Raw genomic sequence first — 26,499 nt, forward strand, 5'->3', positions numbered from 1 at the left:
AAAAAAAAAAAAAAAAAAAAAAAAAAAAAAAAAAAAAAAAAAAAAAAAATTATATATATATATATATATATATATATTTATATTTTTATATATATCTATGTATTTATTTATTTATGTGAGCCCTTGGAAGAGAACTCTCTCTTAGCTTTCATATATTTTTTTTGTCATATATATATTATGTTATATATATGCGATAAATAGAAAGAATAGAATAAAATATGATAAATAATAATAGTGTGCTCCATTTTTAGGATTGCAAAACAGATCTGAGTTTTGTATAGACATATCTAATTGATTACTACATAAAACATATGATCTTTTTTTCTCTTTATATTCTTCTAATTGTAAAGTGTCACATGAGCAAGCCCATGGATAATCTGTATTTCTTGCACCGAATATCATATAGAAAGAACCATAATTCCCTACTTCGAAATTTTGGCTAGCATTATCTTTACCTCCTAAAAACATACTTTTTTTTGTTAAATTAAAAGCTGATAATTGCATATATGAGTTTGGATTTTCATTTGTTGGTATATGATTTGTGTAATCTTCTTTATTGTATAAAAGTTCGTTTTCTGTTTTATTATTATTATTATTATTATTATATATATTTATTTTATTTTTAGATTCTTGTATATTGTTCCCATATTTTTTATAATTCCACATTCCTACAAAAGAAATTATTTTATTAATAAAACTGGTTTTTTCATTTTTATTATTTATAATATAATTCGATGAATTCTCTATGTCTGTTTTGTCTTCTTTATTTGTATAATTATCCTTCTCTACATAAAATTAAATAAAGTATAATGTGATGAGGTGGCTAATATGTAATAATATATATATATATATATATATATATATATATATATAAATGTATAAATATATATACATATATATATATTTTTTTTTTTTTTTTTTATTTTACTCTTATCCTCTTGTTTAGTGTTTTTTAAAAAGTCACTTGATATGCAATGATATCTTTTGTACATATCTGTATGATCTGTATCTTTTTTGATAAAATCTTTTAAAATGTCAAGTTCAAATTTTTTTAATTCTTGTAATTTTTTTATTGCTAGTTCAGAAGCTCCACAATCGTCTACAAATAAATATATATAAATATATATATATAAATAAATATATAATATATATAATATACTTATGTTTATACTTAAATCTTTCATTGTGTACCTTCTTTATGAGATATGTTGTTGCTTCGAACACCATTTAAATTATCTGAAATAAAAATAAAATAAATAAATTTATATATATCCATATTTTATATATTCATAGAATAACATGTGCCTTTTTTTTTTTTTTTTTTTTTTTTTTTTATATTTTTAAAAATGTTCTTTTCTTTTAATTAACTCACCAAAAAATAAATAATTTAATATAATAAGATGAGATAATTTCATTTTTGAAAAATAGACTTGTAAATCTTTTCACTGGTTATATATTAAGAAATTTTTTCTGACATGTATACATAAATTTTTTTCTCCACATTTTAAAAAAATTTGTATACAATATTGTAGACACAACGAATATCTTTGAACCGTCCATAAAAAAAGAGAATATATAATAAATATATATGTATATATAAATATATATAAATATAAATATATATATATATATATATATATATATATATATATATATATATATATATACCTACATATACATAATATATATGTACACTATTTTATTGTATTTTTATATTTTGTTTTTTTTTTTTTTTGAATGAAAACAGAACAAATGTATATTAAAAAAAATTGAAAGAGAATTTTATAAATATATTATTTATACATTTGAGCTAGAATACAATTTAAAGAAAAAGAAACTTATTTACGCACACTTTATTGCATGTTTTTTTTTTTTTTTTTTTTTTTTTTTAATTTGTGTTAACATATTTATTATATATACAAAATGAATTTATAAATTATAAAAATGGTAAAAAATATATATACACATATATATATATATATATATATATATTTTTCTTTTATTATATGATGAAAATGTATGGTGTTTGAAATTAAAATTTATTACAAATTTTACAACGGATTAAAAAATGTGTACGCACAAAAAAAAAAAAATTTGGAACTTTAAAATATTAAAAAAATAAATGAATAAATAAATAAATATATATATATATATATATATGTTCACATTTTAAAATAACTTACATTGAAAAAATAAAGTATAATAAAATAAATAAATATATATTATATATATATATACATTTGTAACTATAAACAACTGTCTATATATACATATAATGTGTATATTTTTTTTCATTTGTACACATAAAATGATATAGGTAGAAATATTTCCATTTTTATAAAATGATCATAAATTTAATCAGGTGGAAATTTTTGTTTGTTTAAACTATATAAACCTATTTATAATTATTTAAATAATGAATATAAAGTTTTAATTATTTTGTGATTTTATTTTTTTTGTTCTGATAATATTATATATATATATATATACATAATATATATATATTTTTTTTTAAAAATAAAAAAAGAAACATTAAAATACTTGAACATGTTACATATTTCTTTTATGTGATAAATATGTTAAAGGTTTTGAAAATATTAAAAATTAAAAAAAAAAAAATGGAATAAAAATTGGTTAACATATAAAAATAAATTTTTAATTATAATAATAGATTGATTAAACATGTCATGTTTATAAAATAATTACATATATATGTAAAAAAAAAAAAAAAAGAAAAGGTAACATTGTAAATATAAATATATATATATATATACATATATACATATATGTATATATTTTTTTTTATTTTAACCATATGCGCAACTTTTATTTGTTGTTTAATATTTCGAACCACTGCCTGATAATGTCACATGTTAAGGATGGTATATTATTTAAATCATCAACAACAACAAAATATGGGAAAGGGAAATCATGAAGATAAGGAACAATTTGTAATTTATTATTTTTATAAAATGTTTGTTTTAAATCAAAAATAGATTGTGTTTTTTTATTATTATTGGATGCTGGTGTATCAATAATCATAAGAATAGGTATAAAATTATTTTGTATACATTTTAATATTTCTGATTTTACAGAATTTTTATTAAATCTCCCATCACTAATTATAAGTATTAAATGATTAATAATATTATTTTTATTATTATATGTATTTTTAAATATATAATTACATATTTTTAAAGCATTTAACATAGCATTATCAAAAGAAGTTTCTGTATCATAATTAAATTGAAAATGATTTAATATTTTTAAAAAATCTTGTTTATTTAAATTATTCGTCATTGAACAAACAATATTATTCGAATTAATTTTTTCATTTTCTCCAAATGAACATATCGAAATTTTACCTACATTTAATTTTTCAAATGCTTTAGCTACTAAAAAGATAGTATTTAATGTTGTTTTTTGAATATTATTTATTTTCATACTTTTCGTATTATCTATAGCAATAATAATATTATAATCTCTTTTATCTAATTTCGTTTTCCTTTTCCATATTTTATTATTTCGAAAATCACTAGCAAAATAATTTACTAATTTTTTTATATTCAATTTTTTTCCAGATTTATAATCTCCTTCATATTTATTTCGAATAGTTGGTTCTAAAATCATTTTAAGTTCTTCACATAATTGGCTAGATAATATTTCCGTTTCGTTATTAATTTTTTCGTATATATCTTCATAATGATCAATATTATTTATATGTTCTATAAAATTATTTTTTTCCTTATCTTTCATCTCATTTATATTGTTATAATCTTCTTCTTCTTCTTCTTCAATAATATTATTATTATCATCAATTTTATTTTCAAATATTTTAATATTTGAATGAACTTTATTATAACCATCTTTTATTAAATCATTCGTATCATAGTCTTCCTCTTTCACATAATCACAATCTACACAATTTAAATTTTCTTCTTCTTTATTATCAAAATCTGTTTTTAATACTTCATCTTTCTTATCATTTAAAATATTTTTTTTTTTTTTTTCTTTTGCTTCCATATTAGAAGATTCTTCTTTATCTACGTCATCAAAACGATTCGTTATATTTTTCTTCATTTCTCTTTCTTCAAGAGAAAGAACATTATTCATTTCTCCATTTTTATTTTTTTCTTGTGCTTTATAATCATCTTCTTCATGATCCAAATTGGAATCTTCCTTATTCAAAGCACGTTCATTTGTATGATTATTATCATACATATTGTCGTCATTAATATTATTGTCATTAATATTGTCGTCATTAATATTATTGTCATTAATATTATTGTCATTAATATTGTCGTCATTAATATTATTATCATACATATTATTATCATACATATTATTATCATTAATATTATTATCATTAATATTATTATCATTAATATTATTATCGTTAATATTATTATCATTCATATTACGTATACGATCCTGTATTTTATCTAAAAATTTCGATATGTCACTTATCTTTTCCATATACATATTACATTTATTAATCATATATGAAAAATCATTTCTATTAGATTGATCATCTTGTATATTCTCATTCTTATCACCTCCATTTAAATTTTGTTCACCTTCCATATTATCTTTTCCATTTCCTTTGTCCTTTTGTGTATTAATATTTATGTTATTTTGTTTAGATTTTTTCATAGGGTCATTATTTAAATCCTCATTATCATATATATTATCTGTTATTCTGTTTTCAGCATTATTTTTTTCTTCATGTTTTTTTTCACCATAAGATATTTCTTCTTCTACATTTTTATCATCTTTTTGGTTAGCTAGCTTATTATCATATGGACTGGCTTCTTCATCCATGGTTTCATCGTTACAATTTGATGATTTTCCTTTTTCATTATTATTATCACCATCATTATTATCATTATTATTATTATCATTATTATTATTATCATCATTATTATTATCATCATTATTATTATCATCATTATTATTACCATCATTATTATCACCATCATTATTATTACCATCATTATTATTACCATCGTTGTTATCTACACATCCCTCACCCTTCTCATCAACAATTTCCAAATTGTCCTCCTCTTTTTTATCTTCATTCAATTGTTCTTCCCTTTCATATTTATTCTGTCGATCTTCATTATTTTCAACATTGTCTTTCTCCTCTTCTTCAAATAGCTCATCTTCATAATTTATGCTTCCTTCCGATATTTGCTGTTCATAATTATCCTTTAACATATTATTATCATCAAGTTGCACATCATCATCATGTTTGTCGTGTTTGTCGTGTTTGTCTTTATTTTTATCTTCATCATTATCTTTATTTTTGTCTTCATCTTTATCTTTATTTTTGTCTTTATTTTTGTCTTCATCTTTATCTTCTTTTTCTCCTTCATCCTTTTCTAAGAAAGATATATCACTAAAATCTTTGGAAAAATCACTAGACTCAATTTCAAAATTTGAATCAAAATTATAACTATCGTCATCATTTATATTACTCAAATTATCATATGTTTCGTCCAATTTATTATTATCGAATTGGCTTGTTAAATGATCGAAATTTATTCTATTATTATTATTATTTTCATCATCATAATTTAACATATCTTCGTTATTATTTTCTTCCAAAGGTTCCATATCATTCATATTATATTCATCATCTTTATTAATTTTCATGTCTTCATTTACTATATTATTATTTTCATTCGAATCGTCTTTATTTTTATTCGCGTCGTCCTTATTATTTTCATTAACATCGTCCTTATTATTTTCATTAACATCGTCCTTATTATTTTCATTAACATCCTTTGTAATATTATCATGACTAATATTAAAATCGTCACTTTTATTTCTTTCAAACACGTCATCTACATTGGTAAGATCATTTTCTTCATTTTGATTATTCTCAGCAGCTGGATCATTTTTAGTATTTTCATCCTTATGATCATACTTATCATCTCTTTTATGATCATTTTCATTTTTCTTTTCTGGATCCATATTTATATTATCCTTTTCATTTTCTAATTTTTTTTCATTATCAAAATTATTGATATCTTTAAATTCTTTTTCACAGAATTTTTCAAAATTATACGATGCTTCAATAGCTTCTTCGTTAAAATCTTGCTCCTCATCACTACTAACCTTTTGTTCATTCTCATCACAAATATTATCAATATCTTCATTATCTACTTCATCTACAATATTGTTTATACCTTTCCCTTCTCCTAATCCTATACCCTTAAGAAAATCTACTTTATGAAAATCTTCATGTTTTTTTTGCTCGTTTTTATTATCACCTTCCATATTTTCTTCTTGATTGTTTTTATGGTCTACATCTCTGCAGAGTCCTTTCGTATATAATATTTTTAATACCTTTAAGAAATACAAGGATATATTTGAGAAACCAATATAAATATCTGCAAAATAAAGGAATACATATTTAACAAAATAAAATAAATTTTTACTTAAGTAAAAAAATATATCCACATATTTGTTCCTTCGCAAATTATTATCATCACTACAAAAAGGACCAGTTGTATTTTTATTATATAATAGTGTAATTATATCATTGGTATTTAAATAAAAATGTACGATATTTTTCATACAATAAATATCACAAATATTTTTATTCTCTTGAAGATCTGGATATTCTTTTTTACATATTATGGATTTTGCATTTATTATATGTTGAATAAATTTGTAAATATGTTTATTCATATTTTTTATATTTTCATCAAAAAAATTTTCTTTCTTACTAGATAAATTATTATTATTGTTTTTATTATTATTATTGTTTTTATTATTATTATTGTTCTTATTATTATTATTGTTTTTATTATTATTATTGTTTTTTTTATTATTATTATTATTTATTATTTTGTTGTTTAATTTTTTTTCCAGTATATCTTTCATATGTATAGAATTCTTCTTGATTTTATCAAAGGATAAAACAAATGTTTGTATGCAATAATATAATTGATCCTTTACATATACAGGTACTTTTAAATTGTATATAATATTTATATTGTCTAATATATATTGTATACATTTATATATATATTCTAATAAATAATTATTTACATTAAGTTTGCTACTTGATGATATTATTTTGTTAAATTCTTGTAGACAATTTACATTTTGTATATTTTTAAAATATTTAAAGATTAAAAATTCATTAGAATTATATATAATATATATAATTTCATATATAGAAAATAATATTTTTTTAAATATATCTACTTTTGATAATTCGTCATAAAAAATACATAAAAATTGTAATAAACATGTCTTCAAAATATTACATTGGTATAAGAACTTTTCGAATGTTGAAAATTTTATTTGTATAAATCTTATGTCATTCTCATTTCTTTTCTTTTTATATAATAAAACATTTTGTCCTATTAAAAAATAATATAATTTAAAATGTTCATATAAAGTATACATTTCTTTTCTTAATTTAAAATATTCCATATTAATAGAATTAAAAAGATAATATAGTATATCTTCATTTTGCATATCTCTATGTATATTAATAGATTTTATAAATATTGTTAAATATAAAATCTTATAATTTTTCTTCTCATTCTCCTTGAGGATATAATTCATTTCATTAATAAAATCAATATTATATATTCTTTTATCTTTTATATATTTTTTTAAATTATTTTCTAAATATGATAACTCTTCCTTAATTTCTACTATTCTATGCGTTGATGTTATATCCACAAAATTGTTATTATAATAATTATAATTATTATTATTATTATCATTATCATTATCATTATTGTTGTTGTTATTATCTATAATGGGTTCCCTTTTCATATCCATATATTTTTCTTCCTTATTTTTTATTCTTACATGTTCTGATTTTTTTTGTAACATATATAATAATGCACTTTTCAATTCATCCAAAATTTCGTTACAATTATTATATTCTTGTATAACATCACCCTTGTTATTTACATTTTCAAAATGTACACAATCTTTAAATACATTTGAAAAGAATGTAATATTACTTAAATCATTTAATATAGGGATATGTAATTTTTTGGTTAAGAAATGCTTAAGTATATATATCCATCTTTTTTTTTGATTTGTATTCGCATTTAAACATTGTACATTTAAAATATTTTGTATTTCTTTACTATAATTATTTGATATATCTTCAAAACTATAATAATTATCTATATTCTTTATAAAATTATGTAAATTTTTTCTCATTTTTAAATTTATTATATTACTATTCTCTTTTTTCATTTTGGTTATTGTACTTATATTCCTTTCCATCTTATTTTCTAAATTTATAAAACACTTTTGTAATTCACATAAATGCTTTTTAATATAATTCTCTTTTCCATCCATAGGGATTTTTACATTTTTACTGCGATTAGACATTTCACTGGATACGTCACTTAGTAAATAGCTTTTATCGTCATGATCAATATTATGGTCGTCATTATCAATATTATGGTCGTCATTATCAATATTGTCGTTGTCATTATCAATATTATCGTCGTCACGATCAATATTATCATCACGATCAATATTATCATCACGATCAATATTATCGTCACTCATTATATCATTCGAATTCCCCTTCTCCACAGAATTTTCCAGATTTAATAATTTCTTTCTATTCTTTTCATCGAATACATATTGCGGGTCATTATCAACTCCATTTTTATCACATAAATTAATATTTCTTTCCAATTTAATATTTTTTTTTTCTTCTTTTTGCATTTCTGAATTAAATAAGGAACGTCTGTTTTCAAGTAAAAATTTGTCCACAGAAATATTTATTTGTTGAAAGAATAATTTTGTAAAATAAACAATTTTGTTTTTAAATTTAATAATAGATGATTTGTAAGAATCTATATCTATAAGATCGAAATTAATTTTTTGTAGTGATTTTTTTAATTGTAAATCAAAATAATTTTTTGACATACGGATTTTTTTTCGTATTAATGGTAAATATATATACATATAATTATAAACATAAAAAAACACATTACTCATAATACGCTCATTCATATTGGATGAATTTTTAAAAATAATAGCTATGAAATATATCAGATTTAAACGTACAGGAAATTCTCCTATCATGGAATCTCTTAAAAATATAATTAAACATTCGAATGTTTTTATAATTTTTAATTTAAACAAGTCACTCAAATGAACACTTTTATTTTTCTCTTCTTTATGGTTAATAATATGATATTTGGAAAAATCAATTAGCAAATTGTTCATCTGGAAAATTATATCATCATCATTATTATTATTATTATTATTATTATCATCATTATTATTATTATTATTATTATTATTATTATCATCATTATTATTATTATCATCATCATTATTATTATCATCATCATCATCATTATCATCATTATCATTATCATCATCATCATTATCATCATCATCATTATTATTATTATCACCCTCCTGTTTAATACACCCATCAGTATTATTCCTTATATAATGACTCACCAACTTATTATCATCCATATCTTTACTATACACCTTCATGCTCACCTTTTCATCCTTATCATCTTCATAACATAAATAAAATAAATAAGCAAACAAATTTAATGTCTTATTCTTTACAATTTTGTGATATAACTTCTTTCTAATGTTTTTTATTTCTTTAAATTTATACAACCTAAAATATATAGTATATACTAAAAAATTTTCCAAAATATTATTTTTCATTATATCTTTAAATTTATTCATTGTATCTTCATCAAAGTTTAAAAAATGATCTTTCTTAAATGCATTAATTAAAGTTATGATATTTTCTAATTTTGAAATAATTTTTTCAATTTGATTTTTCACATCTCTTAGAGGAATATCTAAAATATGATCAATTGAATTTATAATATTAAGGATTTTATAATTATTACTATTATTATATATATATATAAAATCGTTTTTTCTATTATTAAGGAATGTACATAAATGTTTGAGAGCACTAAAAATATACTTCTCTATATTGTTGTTATATTCTAATAAATTCATATATTTATTTATATAAGCATGGTTTCTTTTTTTATTTTTTAATAAGAATTCAGATATGTCTTTTTTATAGTTTTCAAATTCTTCATCGTTATAATTGGTAAAATCATTAAAATAGTTTAATATATTTAATGTAAAGATTAAAAATTTATTTTCTTCATTTGCTTTGTTTAACCAAATATGTAAATCGAAATTTTCATTTTTATTATTTGATATGAAACCATCCATTTTTTCTTTATTGTTTATATTAAAAATAAGCATTTCAAATAAATAATTAATATTTTTCTGTATTCTATTAATATATGTTTTTTTTTTTATATATTCACTACAAGTATTATAATTTTTTATATTATTATTTTTATCCTGCATTTCCCCTCCCTTCATTTTTCTTTTAAAAAGTTTTACAAGTTTGTAAATAATTTTGTTAAATAATACTTCATTTATTTTTTCTTTACTTTCTTCTATTACAGAAGAATTATGTATATCCTTATTTTTTAAAACCTCTTCATTTATATTACATTTATTTTGTATATATTCCTTTGTGTTCATATCTTCAACATTATTATCCTCATTTTGTGATCTTTCACAATCTTCTATATTAGAATCATTATTTTGTTTCCTAGAATTTTTATATATTCTTTCTTCATCATAATTATAATGATTATCATCTTCTCCTTCAATCGAATATTTTTCATTAACATTAGTTGATGACATATTCGAGATAGTTACCTCTTGATTTTTATATAAATATATTTGTGAATAAAATATATTATCTAATTCTTTCTCAATATTTTTATTCAAATTTTCATTTTCTTTATCATCCATATAATCTAATTTATTCTTAAGGTGCTTATTTTTAAACTGTTCGATTTTAAAAAATTCATTCATATCATTTCTCTCATCAACTTCATTAAAAACAATAATATTCTTACAAAAATATTTAAGACAATTTAATAAATTATTAATATCATATTCTTTTATAATACTTTTCGGATTTTTTAAAATCCTTATAACAAATTCGCAATATGTTAATTCGCTTAAGGAATTAAACTTCTTTTTCTTCTTCTCCATCATCACCATATTATTATTATCATTATTACTATCACCATTATCGTTATCATTATCATTATCGTTATCATCACCATTACCATCACCATTACCATCACCATCATTATCATTACCACCACCATCACCACCACCATTATTATCTTTATTACTGTTGTTACTATAAAAACCGTCCCTTCTACGATTTATTATTTTGTTAAAATTCAATGGGAATTTTATATATTTATATATTTCATCACATAAATCATTTTGTCTATTCATTGTGCACATATTATTGATGATTCCATTTTTTTCCTTATTTCTGATTTGGTATATTGAAAAGTTTATATTGTGTATACTATGAATAAATGCGCTTAAGGAGTAGATAATACCATGTGTAAATTTCAATATAAGCCCATACTTTTCTTTTATATGATGTATAAAACTAACACAAGAATTTACAATAGAAAAATGAATATACTGTGGTGATAAATTATAAGTATCAACATTCGTATTATTATTTGTTATACTTACCATTATAGAATTTAAATTATGATAAGATAAAATATTTTTCATAAAGTTTTTAAAATCTTTTTTTAAATTAATATATAAAGATTCTACATTTACAGTGTTATTTTTATATATATAATTTTTTATATAATCAATAATACACTCGAAATTACTACTATAATTATCAACATAACTACTATTAATATTATGATCATTTTTCTTGTCAATATTTATATTTAATATTTTAAACAATTTCTTTTTTTTACTTTTCGATATATTTTTCAATATGTTCGGAAATAATGGTATATCTCTTTCTAAATTATTAATTTTATTTTTTATATATCTCTTCTTATTCAATTTATAAGTATTATAATTCAAATTATATGATTCTGACAAATTTATTTTGTCTACATATAAATTATTAAGTTGAGCATTCATATAAATTTCTTCATCTATTGAATTTATTACCTCTTTAAAATATTTCTTCATTCCTTTCTTTTTAAAGATATCTTTAACTTGTTTTTTTATTTGTCTACAAACGATATTTAAAAAGTAATGCGAGATATATAGGGAACCTAAATAATAGATAAAATATTCATCATCTTTAAAAAAATTTATAAGATTGTTTAAAATTTTATTTTCTACAAAAACTACATTTGTTATATCATGCCAATAATTAATAAGTTCATCATTCAACATGTTTTTTACATGACTAATATTTGTAGTATCTTCTGATGATGATGTTTTCTCGTACTGGAAATTAATATAACAATTATTATAATAATAATTATAATAATAATAATAATTATTATTATTATTATTATTCATCTTTTTTTTTTTTTTCTTCTTCTTCTTCTTCTCATTATTAATAATAATAATGTTAGTATTATTTTTTTCTATATTTCTACGTATAATTTTATATAACAAAAAAATAAAAACCAGAATATATTGAAGCCCATCATTTTGACCATACCTATGTTCTTTATTTTGTTTTTGTACATTATGGAAATATTTATATAAACACAATAAAAAGGAGATTAAATCTGTTGAGGCTTCTTTCTTAAACATTATAATTTGATATATTTGAAAGAATTTAAGAAATATACAAAAATAAGACATATTACTACAACATAGAATATTTTGATTTACATTTTGATTTACATTTTGATTTACATTTTGATTTACATTTTGATTTACATTTTGATTTACATTTTGATTTACATTTGTAATGTTAAAATCCGTTGCTGGTTTTTCTATTTCATTTTTGTAAAGAACAAATTCATACGCAATATCATTTTGCATGATATTACAAAAAATAATAAACACATGATAAGCAAAATAATGACACAAGATATTTTCATTAGAACATTTTGTAAAAGCACTATCATATGTATACTTCATTTTTTCCATTTGCTTTTCATTTTTGTTTTCCTTTTCTATTAATATAGAATAATTATAATTTATATATGGATATTTTATTAAATAATGAAAATAATTTTGTTTCAGATTTTGAAAAATTAAATGAGTAGAATTTAAATGTTGTAAAGTAATAATTGCCCCTTTTTTATTTTTGGATTTTTCATTAATTTGTTTATACATATTTATGAATGAATCTAATATGGTCGTCTTGTTATATATAGATGTGTTGATATAAGAATAATTATCATCCATACTTATATGTATATCATTAATATTTTTATTTCGATAAATATTTTTAAAAATACTATATTCTTCATATGTAACAATATTTGGAATTTCATCATATTGTTTATGTATAACAATATTATTATTATTTAATTTTGTATAATAGTTTTCTTTTGGTTTTTCTAAATAATTATTGTATATTGATGTCTCCTCAACATGTTCATTATTATTATTATTATTATTATTATTATTATTATTATTATTATTATTGTTGTTGTTGTTGTTGTTGTTATCTTTAAAATAATATTCATAATGTTGATCTCTTATCATATATATATTTATCAATATACAATAAATCAAATATAATAATTCTTCAATAATTACAAAGAGAGTATTTAGTAAATATAATTCTTGAGTATCTTCTTCATTTTTATACATATTTGTATAAACATATTCTAGCATATCATAACGTTCTTTCAACAAACTTAATATATCAATTTTAGGCTCAAATATAAATATGGTATTATCTATATTGTTCAGATATTCATATGTATTTCTTATAATACATCTAATCTGTTCATATGTACTAGATACACTACTTAAATTATTATTATTATTTTTAATATTATTTAAAGAAGAATAAAAAAAAAATCTGTTTAAAGCATTCTTTTCATAAGAACGATTTATTAATATATTTGAATATTTTTGTATATTTTCCATACCTATCTTTTTCTCAATATTTACATATTGTAAATATATATAGATACCACTTAAATATAGATAAGCATTATATATGTATTTTAAATTTATATTATATAAAATATATTCATAATACACTAATAACACATTATTTTTATAATCACATATATCAAAATTATTATTATTATGATTATCATTATTATTATGATTATTATCATTATTAGAGGGATATAAGAATTGTTCATATTCAAAATTATGATTTCTATACATATTATTTTTATTGTTAAGATATATTTGTTTATTTTGTAATAACTTTATCTGCAAAATGTTTTCTATATACTTATTATTCTTTATAAAATAAGATGTTATAATATTTTCTATATAATTCTTTTTTTTTTCTAAATCTTTTTGCATATGTAAACAATTTAATGTATATGTAAAATATTTGAGTTGTATAAGAAATATTTCAATATTATCATTCGTAATTATATTATTTTCATACAATGTTCTTTTCATATTTCTTAATGTACCACAATAATTATGTTGTAAAATATTTGTATAATTATTTAATAAAATATGTTTATAATTATATTCATTTCGTATATATATAAAATAACTTATATAAATATTATTTATAACTTGAAATATATTTTGTATCCACTTATTAACAAAATGTATTTGGTTTATATTATTATATATATTAAACATTTTTCCATCCAAGTTTTTTTTTTTTGGAAATATATTTAATATCATATTTTCTTTATTAAATAATGTATCCATATAATAATTTCTATTTTTTTCTTTTTTTTCTATATCATATTCTACACTTGTTATGTTGTTAATTGATTTTTTATTTAACACTGTATAATTGTTTTCGACTATCCATTTTGCTTTTTGTATACATTTTATTAATATTTTTATTTTTTTTTTTTTATCAAAATCTTCATTTGTTTTTAATAAGTATTTAATAGTATCATATATATATATTATTTTATAATAAATGTTATCATAATTAAAATTACAAATCGTTTCGAATGTATATATGTAAAGAAAAACAAAATACGAGAAAAAGGTTTCCATAAGTATCTCATGATTTTCCGAATTATTTATATTCCTCTTTTTAATATCATCTTTTTGTATACCTTCAAATATGAAACCTTCTAAAATCTTTACAAATTTATTTAGACAATGAAAAATAGCATGCTCTTCCTCTCTTTTTGTTTCTTTGTTAGCTTGAAAAATATAAAGGTGATTTTCCACAACACCATTATTATTATTATTATTATTATTATTATTATTGTGATTATTATTGTGATTATGTGTATTATTTTTATTTTTCTTATAGTAATATTCTCTTTTCTTATAATAAAGGTAACTAAAATTAAATTTGAAGAATGACAATACAAAGTCTAAAAAGTAATAAAAATAAAAATTTGTACTTTCATTTTTTGTAATATATTTTTTCATTTCAATTATTGGACTCTTAAAATATAAAGAATGTTCATAATATAATATACTATTTGTTATTTTATTTTTTTCATTTAATATATTTTTTATTACATTATTATATATAAATTTACTTATTATATAAAAATATTCCAACTTTTTACATATTATTTTGTTTGTAATGAAATCTAGATATTTCTCCATTTCTATATCATATAAATAATTCTTATATTCTAACGAACAATTTTCTTTTCCTTCCTTTTTTTGGGTCCTTCTCATGTATATTTTATTCTTCAAGGTTAATAAATATTGATATCTATAAAAAATGTCATATAACGAAAACCTTTCCATAAAATCACATATTAAAAAACAAAAAAATTTGTTTAATTTTAAGTAATAAAAAGTATTGATTAACGAAATTTCTTTTAATATATTATTATCAACATGTATCGTGGAATCTATAGATTTTTGTTTATCTAAATATATAATATTTTCATCTCCAATAATGGTATTGCTCATAAAGAATGGTGTATCCTTTGTATAAAGTTTATTATAATAATATATGTACATAATAAAAATGTGTAAATATAAAGAATTTAAAACATTGGGTGATAATTTATGAACACACACATTATTATTACTACTACTATTTATGTATTTTTCTATTAAACTGTTTAATAACATATTATTATTTTTTATTTTGTTTATTTTTTTATTTTTATTTGTTTCTTTTATATAACACCGACTCAGTTTATGCTTCATTTTATATATTGTTATAATTATCATATTATTTAAGAAATAAAAAAATGGATAGAATAATATTTGCACATCTTGACTTAGGTTTGAAAATAATTGACAATAAAAATATATAAAATATTCTGAGAACAGATTTAAATATTTTTTTAAATTATAATTGTTTATATGTTTTTTCATATTTTCAACTCTTAAGAAATGTGTACAAATTAGGTTTATATAATTATCTATACAATATAATGTATTGTCAAATTTGTTACTTAATAATTTATTTAAATTAATATATAATCCAGTTTTTCTTTCTTCATTATAATTATCATGAAAAGAATTTATATATATATTTGTTCTTTTCTTTTCATATATATCGTTTATATCATCCATACGTTCATTTCTATCATCCATACTTTCTTTTGTAGTATTATTTTTATTTATTTTCTTCATGTTTAATTTGGTGTTTATTTTATTTTTTCTTTCCTTTTGAATATTTTCATCAAACATATATTCTACTATATATATAAAAACGGATATGATAATTGAAAAATATATTATATCTACATTATGATATGTAGTACTATATTGTTTACAAAAGGAATTATAACAATAATTTATATAATCCAAAATTTTAATATTATTAACTTTTATATTACTACTTTGTTTATTCTTTCTTTTTTTATCTTCATCATAAAAAAAGAACTTAACAAATTTATTAATGTTCTTCATATGTATATCATTTTTTTTTTCTTTTTGGATAGTTTTTTCAACATTCTTCAAAAAATTATTTACAATGTAAAAAAATATATTGTCCTCTTTAATAATATTAAATATATTACCACAGAATGAAAAATTACCCAGTCCCCTATTTTGTAAATTGGTTAAATTATCTTTTTTAAAACCAACGTTTATCAAATCGCAAAATGTGTTGTCTAACAACTGACCTTTGTTCTTACAATCATTTATATTTATATTTTTTTTTATATTTATATTTTCTTTATTAGTAATATTTATAAAAGGATAAACACAGAAAGGTGATTCATATTTCTTTATATTAGTACTATGAACATCTACCCTATTACATGTATTGTCCCCAGCATGAATCGCATGATAAATATTATCAAGCGTATTAAAAAATGGATTGTAATTATTACTACTATTCATATCATTATTTTTTGTGATAGTGGACAATGAAAGGTTTTCTTTATGATTTTTACTTGTGTGTATATCCCTACTAACAACATATTCAACATTATTATTATCAAGAAATATTTCAAAACATCTGTTTCGTAGAGCCTTACTAATTTTGTAGTGCTCTTCAGAACTCAAGGTTAAAAATATTTGAAAATTTTTGTGAGGACGAATTTTTTTTTTCTTACCAAATTCATGTAGTAATATATATCCTTTTTCTTCAAACAGACTATTCAATCTATCTAATAAGGAAGGTGTTGAATAATGTAAATGTTTTATCAAAATCCAATAACCTTTTTTTATTGCTTTAATAAAATTACTTTCCTTAAAAATATAAACATTTTCATTTATTTGATTAGTACTTATTAATTCGGATAAATATAATATATTCGATATAATATTGTTCATCTTTTTCTTTAACATTTTATTTTTGCCTATAATAATCTTTTTGCATTTTTGTATAAGTTGTAAATAATTCTTTTGCACTTCTTTCAATGTATTTTTCATAGGTTCATTTTTTAAACAATCAATATATTTTACAGATAACACATTTAAGTTATTCATAATGTGTAGAATGAAATATTTATTGTTTTGATTTTTTAAAGGATCCTTATTATATTCTTCTAAATATATATATAATTTTTTGTTACAATCATTCTTAGGTTTATTATTTTCAAAACAAAAATATTTTTTTATTACATTATGTAGATTGTTTTTTTTGTTTTTCTTTATTAACCTTTTTATAATAAGTTTATTTAATTTTTTTAATTTATTCATAAATCTATTAATAAAATTATCCTTACTATTATGTTCATAGGATCCAAATAAATCAAATGTGTCTATATCATCCGTTAAAGAAAATTCAAATAGTTTTTTGTTAAATAGATGAGATATAGTACGAATAAAGGATGATTTCCCTGAGTTATTTTTACCATTTAATAATATGGGCATATTTAAACGTATTGCTGATAAAAATGCCGAGTACATTTTTTCATCTTTGCACAAAATGAACGCCGACGTGTCATTATGAAAATTATTATATGAATATAAATCACTACAATAATAATAAGAATAATTCTTATATATATTTATAATATTATTTATATTATTATATATATTTGTATAATTTATATTATTTTTTTTTATTTTTTCATTTTTGTTTCTTTTCCCTTTAATGTCAACTATTTCTTCGTTCCTGTCAATTTGTATATCTATGCACATATAATTTTCCCAAGAATAATTATCATCATTCGAATTAATAATAAAATGGATTAATTTTTCTTTTGTGCTCATTTGTAAATCACTTTGATATGATTGACTATTTAATAAAATAGATAAAATATTTTCAATAAAATTTTCATTATCTTTATATATATTTAATATAATACTTCTTATTATATATTTATCTTGTTTACAAACCAATCTATTACAAATTATCATATCACAAACGTTCAAGAACTGATCATTTGTCTTGCTATATTTAAGAACTTTACAAATTCTTAAAATATCTCTTAAATTCCAAACCCAACCTTCACTATGATTTAATAAAAAGTTTATTTTTTTTATAGTAAATATAATTTTTATAATTTTCTTAATTATTTCTATAGATATAATATCACCATATAATTTTTCAACTATACAAAAATAATCAAAATCATCTAAATCTTCAAAATATATTTTTGAAAATCTATTTAAAAATGATTTAGGTAAACCTTTTCTCCCTCCTCCTTCTTTATATGGATTCTGACAACAAAATAACCTAAAATTTTTATGACATTTCACAACTTCATTTTTTTCAGGTATAAAAATTTCTTTTCTATGATCTAGAATAGAGTTCAGTCCTTCCAAGGTTTGTTGGTTAGCTAAATTTATTTCATCAATAAGAATCCAATATCCTTTCTTCATACAATCAATTAATTTTCCGTCTTCCCAAGCATATTGAAAACTTTTATTTTTCTTATCAAAAATGTTATCAACATTATTACATGGATTATCATCACAAGTATCATTTTGATTATCTCCATTTAATGTCTGATGTGTTTTTTTGTTTTTTTCTTTTATAGGAAAGTAAGATCCAATGAAATCATAAATATCTGTACACTCAGATAAATTTATACGTATTAATTTGTTGTTTGTAATTTTGGCTAGTATATCAATAATACAAGTCTTCCCAACACCTGGGGAACCTTCTAATAAAATAGCATTAGGTAATTGCATGGCCCTAACAATTTTGTAAAGATTCTGTTTAATATTAGGAGTGTCAAAAACAAAGTTTGAATTTTTGGAGAAGGTATTTATATCGCATTTCAATTTTTTCATAAAGGTTATATAAAAATCGTTAATTTTTAAATATCTTTTTTTGAACTTGAAATCAAGTGTTTCATTGAAATATTTCATTTGTCTTAACATATTTTTATCCTTGTTTTTTTCTTCAATTAATCTTGATACATTATATTTAATCGACATGCGCAATTCTTCTAAATGTTGTAATAATATATTTTTTAATAAATCATTATTTTTTATTGCATTCTCATTACTATCAACTAATATTAAGCATCCACTATGATAAAAACTACGTAAGCAATAAAATTTAAGTTTTTTTATGGGAAAGGCAAATATCTGCTTTGTGTTATTATTTTCAGATATATTATGTGGGTTATAATTATTATTTCTTTTTATATTCAGGTTTGTTTTTCTTTTGTAGGTAATTTTTTTATTATTAATATAAGTATTCATGAAGCTTATCCATTTAATTGCATCTCGAATAGATAACATAAGATGGGTTTTTAGAGATTTATATCCATCATTATTATTATTGATGTTGTCATTTTTTTCATTCTTTTCTTTATTTGTATCGTGAAGTTCCTTTTTACACATTTGATCAAATAATTTACACAACTGCTTAGCTATGACACTTTTAATATATTCATTGTTTGTAAATTTAATTTGATTTTTTATTAAAAAATAATAATCGTCTGTATCAGGCGCAAATGAATCTACATAAATTTCTGTAAACCTACTTTTTAAAGTATGTGATAATTCTTTTTTCCCAAAATCTCCGGAAGGATTCATAGTACCAATAAAATAAAAATTATCATGAGCTTTGATGTATTTTACATGTTTCCCTCCTTTTTCGGTTAATAATAATGTCCTCTCATATTCAAGAACTGAATTTAATCTTTCTATAACTGAAGATTCTACTAACGATATTTCATCCATTAAAAAAATATGACCTTTTTTTAATGACGATACTAATATACCATCATACCATGTAAATAATGATTTTAAATTATTTATACATCTTTCGATTTTACATAATTTAGATTGTATATCATTATTTATATTATATTTTTTTTGTATATATAATGTAAACACTAAAAAGTCTTCTTTTTTAATATCTGAAATTTGTTCATATATAATAGCACTTAAATAAGATGATGCATAATTATCCATTTCATAATTTTCATTTATAATATTATATAATTCAATACAATTCTTTTTTAATTTTTCTAAATGTTCTTTTGTATTTTTTACAAATTTTAAACTACCTATCATATCATATATATCAGTACTTTCGTTACAATTTAATATATTTAATTTTATATTCTCAACAAAACTTAATAATTCACAACATGTAGTTTTCCCACATCCTGTTTCTCCAATTAGTAAAGCTGATTCTTTATATTTAAAACATTTTAATAATAAACATATAAGTCTGCTCGTCGTTTTTCCAAAGTGCATATATTTTAAATATTCATACCTTTGTATATCATCCAAATAATTTTTTTGGGTTTTTTTTTTTTTTTTTTTCTCAGTCAAATTGTTATCTCTATAATTCACCACAGATTTATTACTACTAATATTATTATTGCTACTACTATTATTATTATTATTATTATTATTATTACTAGTAGTAGTAGTAGTAGTAGTAGTAGTAGTATTGACAAAATGATCACCTTTTTGTTTAGTTTTATTTTTAATTTTTTTATTATTTCCCATTTGCTCTATCTTTTTAAAATATGCATCTTTTAATATCCTTACGTCAGAATCATTTTCATAATCAATTTTTAATTCTTGTCCCTTAGGTAAAAAATATTTAGCCAATATTTTCTTCACCGATTCTTTGTCTTTATTATTCCTCAACTTTTCTGCAATAATAAAATAACCATTTAAACAAGCTTCCATATTATTATTTGGATATCTATTTCCCCACTTAATTAGATCTCTCAATGTCATAATATTATTATTAAAATAATTATAATTGGATTTAATATTTTTTAAATCTGTATAAACATTAATCATTTTTTTTGATATATTAGGTGATATAGTACATCTTCTATGTAATATAATTTCTAATTCTTCAATATCAAAATCATTAATCTGAAATTCAATAAAACGACTTCTAAACGCTTTGGATAATTCTTTTCTTCCTAAATAACTATTATTATTAGCAGGATTTTGAGTTGCGAATAACATAAAATCTTTATGTGCTTTAACATAACATTTTAATTCTGGTATATATAATTCTTTATTATCATCTAATATTCTATTTAACGATTCTAAAACTTCGGATGGAGCCAAATTTAATTCATCTAATACAACCCAGTGTCCATATTTAACCGCTTTAACAAAAACTCCTTCTTCAAATATTAAATTCCCACTTTTTTTATCATTAACAAATTGACCAAAGTATTCATTAATATCTGTATTCATATGATTATTAATTCTTATAAATTTATGACCCGTTATATCAGCAAAAAATTTTACAAGTGATGTTTTTCCCACGGATGTATTACCTTCTAACAATATAGGTGTTTTTATACTGGTTAAACATAAAGCTAATTTTTTAATATTATCCTTTACATTTTTGGTAATAATAAAATTGGATAATATCTTTTTTAAATTAATTTCTTCATTACCACATAATATCCAGCTATTTTCTATACATGCATATTTTTCAATATCTTTTTTATTTTTATTTACAAATAACATATTCATATAATTCTTATCTGAAAGACATAAATTTGTTTTATTATTTATATTTGGATGATGATTAACTTTATTATTTTCGATAGCTTGTATATTTTCTTCTTCACCTTTCTTTTTATTGTAATATTTATATTCATAGTAATAATCAAGTATATCATAATTTATTATACCATCTTTTTGTATATGCATAGAATTACCATTAAAATTGTTAATATTATTAATAATATGGTTGTTATGATTAATATTATGTTGGCTATACAAATCATTTTTGTTATTATTCAGAACAACACTATTCATATTTATATTCATATTCTTATTCATATTCATATTCATATTCTTATTCATATTCATTTCCATATCCTTTTCATACGAATATTTGAAATATTTCTTAAATATATTTTCCATAAGTTTTTGATTGTTACTATTCAGACAACTCATAAAATTACAAATGAATCCATTTCTAACAGCATTTTGTAATTGAACCGATTTAAATTTTCTTTTATTAACATATATGGCATATTTAATTGCTCGTACTAAATTTCTTGTAGAAAATGATATAGGTTTATTTTCTGTGTTGAAGATATTATTTAGACTTTTTTTTTTGATTTCTAAATAACAATTTGTTATATTTCCTATTAATGTATTATCACTTGTAGTATTTTTTAAAAGATCTTTTACTATCATATGAATATCATTATATTCTAAGATTTCATCAACAAATATTTCTGTAAATTTATTTCTAATGATAGGTGCTAATTCTTTTTTTCCAGAAGACATAGTACTATTATATAAATCAATATCGTTTTGAAAATCAATCTTTTTATGTATTTTATTATTATTATTATTATTATTATCATATATACACATATCATCACTTACAACATCCTTGTTATTATAAAATTCTTCTTTTACAATATTTTTATCTTTCTTCATTCTTATATTAGGTATAATTGGTGGATTCATACATGCAAAAAGTCGAAAATTTTTATGCACTTTTATTTGTTCATTTCCTTTTTCAATAATATCAAAATATTTATTAGAACTATCTAAAAGACCTTGTAATCTTTGCAATATCTCGGTTTGAGCTAAATTTATTTCATCTAATAATATCCAATGTCCATTTTTTATACAATCAATTAATATACCATCATGGAATTTAAAAATTAATTCGTTCATCTCTGTGTTCCTTTCTTCTTCATCTTGTAGGACATCTAAATGAATTTCTGTATTTATATTATGGTTACTGGTTTTATATTTATTATCATAATGGTTAGAAGAAGTAATATCATTACTATTAATTTGGTTTTTATCACAAATTTTTTTTATGAATAACTTTTGATAATCAAAAGGTAAATTATAATTTTTTCCTTTAAGTGTCGTATTATTGTCACACCAAAAATCTCGAATGTTCTTACAATTATTCATAAAATTCTTATACCTCCTAATAATTTTCATATCAAAAGATTGAACATTTTGTTTAACATTTTGTATTAAAGAATTAGCAAAATTATAACAGGTATTTAAAAAGGTAATAAATTTTTTCTCACATAATAAAATCCTTAATTTAACATAAAATAGTTCCATTTCTTTTTTAGACAAAATATCACTAATTTGTTTATTTAAATGTTTCATATTTTCAAAGAGGTCATTCGTTTTAACATTAATATTGAATGGAAAATAATTTCCTATTAAATCAGAAGCTTCTGCCATTTCACTAAATACAAAAACATATAATTTCTTTTGAAATATTTTAGCAACATAATCTATCAAAGCTGTTTTTCCTACACCAGTATCTCCGATTAACAATATAGGTTCTTTATTATAAACTGCTTCCATTATATCATATAAAATTGATTTATGAACAGATGTTAATAAGAAAGAATAATTATAAATTTTTTCAATATTTATAGATATTTTTGGATATTTCTTTTTTAGTGTTTCATTAAAGTGTTTTATAAATATATCAACAGAATGTGATTTTAAATATTTTATAATAACATGATAATTTAATTGAAATATATTACTTATTATGGATAAGAAATAATTTCTTAAAGGTTCAATAGGTATATGAGATATTAAAATAGATTTAATTGTTTGTAATAATATTAATTTTGTTTTTTCATTTTCATATATAAATATTTTTTTTTTATTTATTCTCTTAATTATTTTTATTAGATCATGAAGATTCATATTTCTTAAAATATGATATTTTTCCAATGTTATTTTTATAATATTATAACAATTTAAAACTATATTTTTATAATTATCATTCACATTATGTAACTTTTTAAATAATATTTCTTTTATTTCATTCTTATTATAATTTCCTATATATATACTATGCCATTTGTTGAATGAAGGTCCTAAATATTTTGGCCGGTAATTCATATGAATAATTTCTTCAATTTCTTTTTTTTTTCTTACATTTTTATTCATATCAAAATGGTTGTAATAAAAATTATCAGCTCTATGCCTTTGGCTAGAATGAGTATTATTTATAGTATCATCATATATATGTACATTGTGTAAATTATTATCTTGTGAGTTAATCATTTTGTCACACATATTGTCATTTATTTTATTATTGTTTTTATTATTATTGTTGTTATGGTCCCTATTACACAACGTTATAGTAGCAAACAAACGAAAATCTTTATGTGGATATATGTATTCACCCTTTTCAGATATATATATATATCCTTTAGTATTAACTTCTTCCAATTTTTCGATTATACTGTTTGATATAGTATTAATATTTTCAAAAACTATCCATTTGCCATCCATCATTGCTTTTGATAATATTCCATATTTATATTCAAAATAATGTTCATTACTTTCCCATACACCTAAAATAGATTTAGAATCTGATACATCATCTAAATATACACTTATAATATTATTTTGTTTGTCTTTTCTCTTTCCATATATTTTTTCATACATATAATTTATAATACCTGTTTTCCCACATCCATAATTTCCTATCAACACAATAGATTTCTTGTTATATATATTTAAAATTAATAACTCACAAATCCTTTTTAATCTTTCTGTTATTATAAAATCAAATTTACTTTTTGATAACTTATCTACAATATTCTTTCCTCTTTTCACATACAATGTGGGATATAATATCTTATTTTCAACATGTATATAAAAATTATAAATTTTATTATTTTTCAAAATATTTATACGAGGAAATTTGTCTATATATATATATTCAAAATCTTTTATATTTTCTTTTAAATACATTTCATATATTTTATCATAACTGTCCAAGCAGCTATTAAAATCTTCATAATTTATAAATACACTTTGGTGTATATTTACATTAGCATAAGAATTTGCATTTGCATTTGTTTTATTAATAAAATAATTGAAAAATATATTGTTATTATTTTGTTCACTATTTTGATTATATTGATTATTTTGATTATATTGATTATTTTGATTATATTGATTATTTTGATTATTTGCATATTTGGGGGTATGGCCTATTTTGTAATAATTCAAATATATTTTATATATCAAGGATTCAAATAGAGGATCATCAAATTGTAACATGTGCCTTAACAAATTCATATACCTATTATCCATAATATTATTTTTACTTAAATAGTAATAAATTAATAATATTTTTATACAATAATTGTAATATATATCCTTGTTATATCTTAACGAATTTTCATGTTTTTTTTCTTTATTATATTGCTGATATTTTATTATAACCATTTTAAAATAATTAGATGCCATATATGATTTAGGTAATACTTGTTTAAAGAAATAATTAATGGTATCTTTAAAAAGTGATTCTTTACAAAATAATATATTATTCCAACAAATCATACAAAAATATATTTCGATATTTATATTACACTTTTTAATTATATTATAAAGATGAAGAGACGGCTTTAACTTTTTTCTTTTATAAGACAAGATATTTTTATTATAATTAATTGTACTTGTATTATTTGATTTGAAATTTTTATTATATCTCTCATTCATAAAATCATAATCATTTTGTGACAATAAAAAGCCTTCTTCCAACAATTGGTTCAAAATGGATACCATCATATGATTGAAATATTTTAAAGAAATCTTTAATAATTGTGTATCGAATAATGTTAATATTAATAATTTTGTAAATATCATATTTATATTGTACGCCTTTTTATATATATTAGTTTTCTTGTGTGCACGTTTTTTTTTTTTTTCTTCTTCTTCTTCTTTATTATCTTGTCC

General features: G+C 19.7%; 2 protein-coding genes across 2 annotated transcripts in view; both read right to left on the bottom strand.

Annotated features, from left to right (window-relative positions):
* Nucleotides 1-180: 180 nt before the first annotated feature.
* Nucleotides 181-1,415, bottom strand: PRSY57_1433700 (putative membrane protein; the record flags this gene model as incomplete). The annotated part of the gene is made up of 4 exons (XM_012909936.2): nt 181-785; nt 929-1,099; nt 1,192-1,236; nt 1,373-1,415. The coding sequence occupies 4 exons, from the start codon at nt 1,413-1,415 to the stop codon at nt 181-183; spliced, it is 864 nt and encodes a 287-aa protein (XP_012765390.2).
* Nucleotides 1,416-2,826: 1,411 nt separating this feature from the next.
* Nucleotides 2,827-26,499, bottom strand: part of PRSY57_1433800 (dynein-related AAA-type ATPase, putative) — a gene marked incomplete at both ends in the record, with an annotated part of 24,237 nt that continues 564 nt past the window's right edge. The window contains one exon of the mRNA XM_012909937.2: nt 2,827-26,499. This exon is cut by the window's right edge and continues 564 nt beyond it. Coding sequence (XP_012765391.2) covers nt 2,827-26,499 — 23,673 coding nt within the window.

This window comes from Plasmodium reichenowi, chromosome 14 (assembly GCF_001601855.1).
Source record: "Plasmodium reichenowi strain SY57 chromosome 14, whole genome shotgun sequence".
Taxonomy (NCBI): Eukaryota; Apicomplexa; class Aconoidasida; order Haemosporida; family Plasmodiidae; genus Plasmodium; species Plasmodium reichenowi.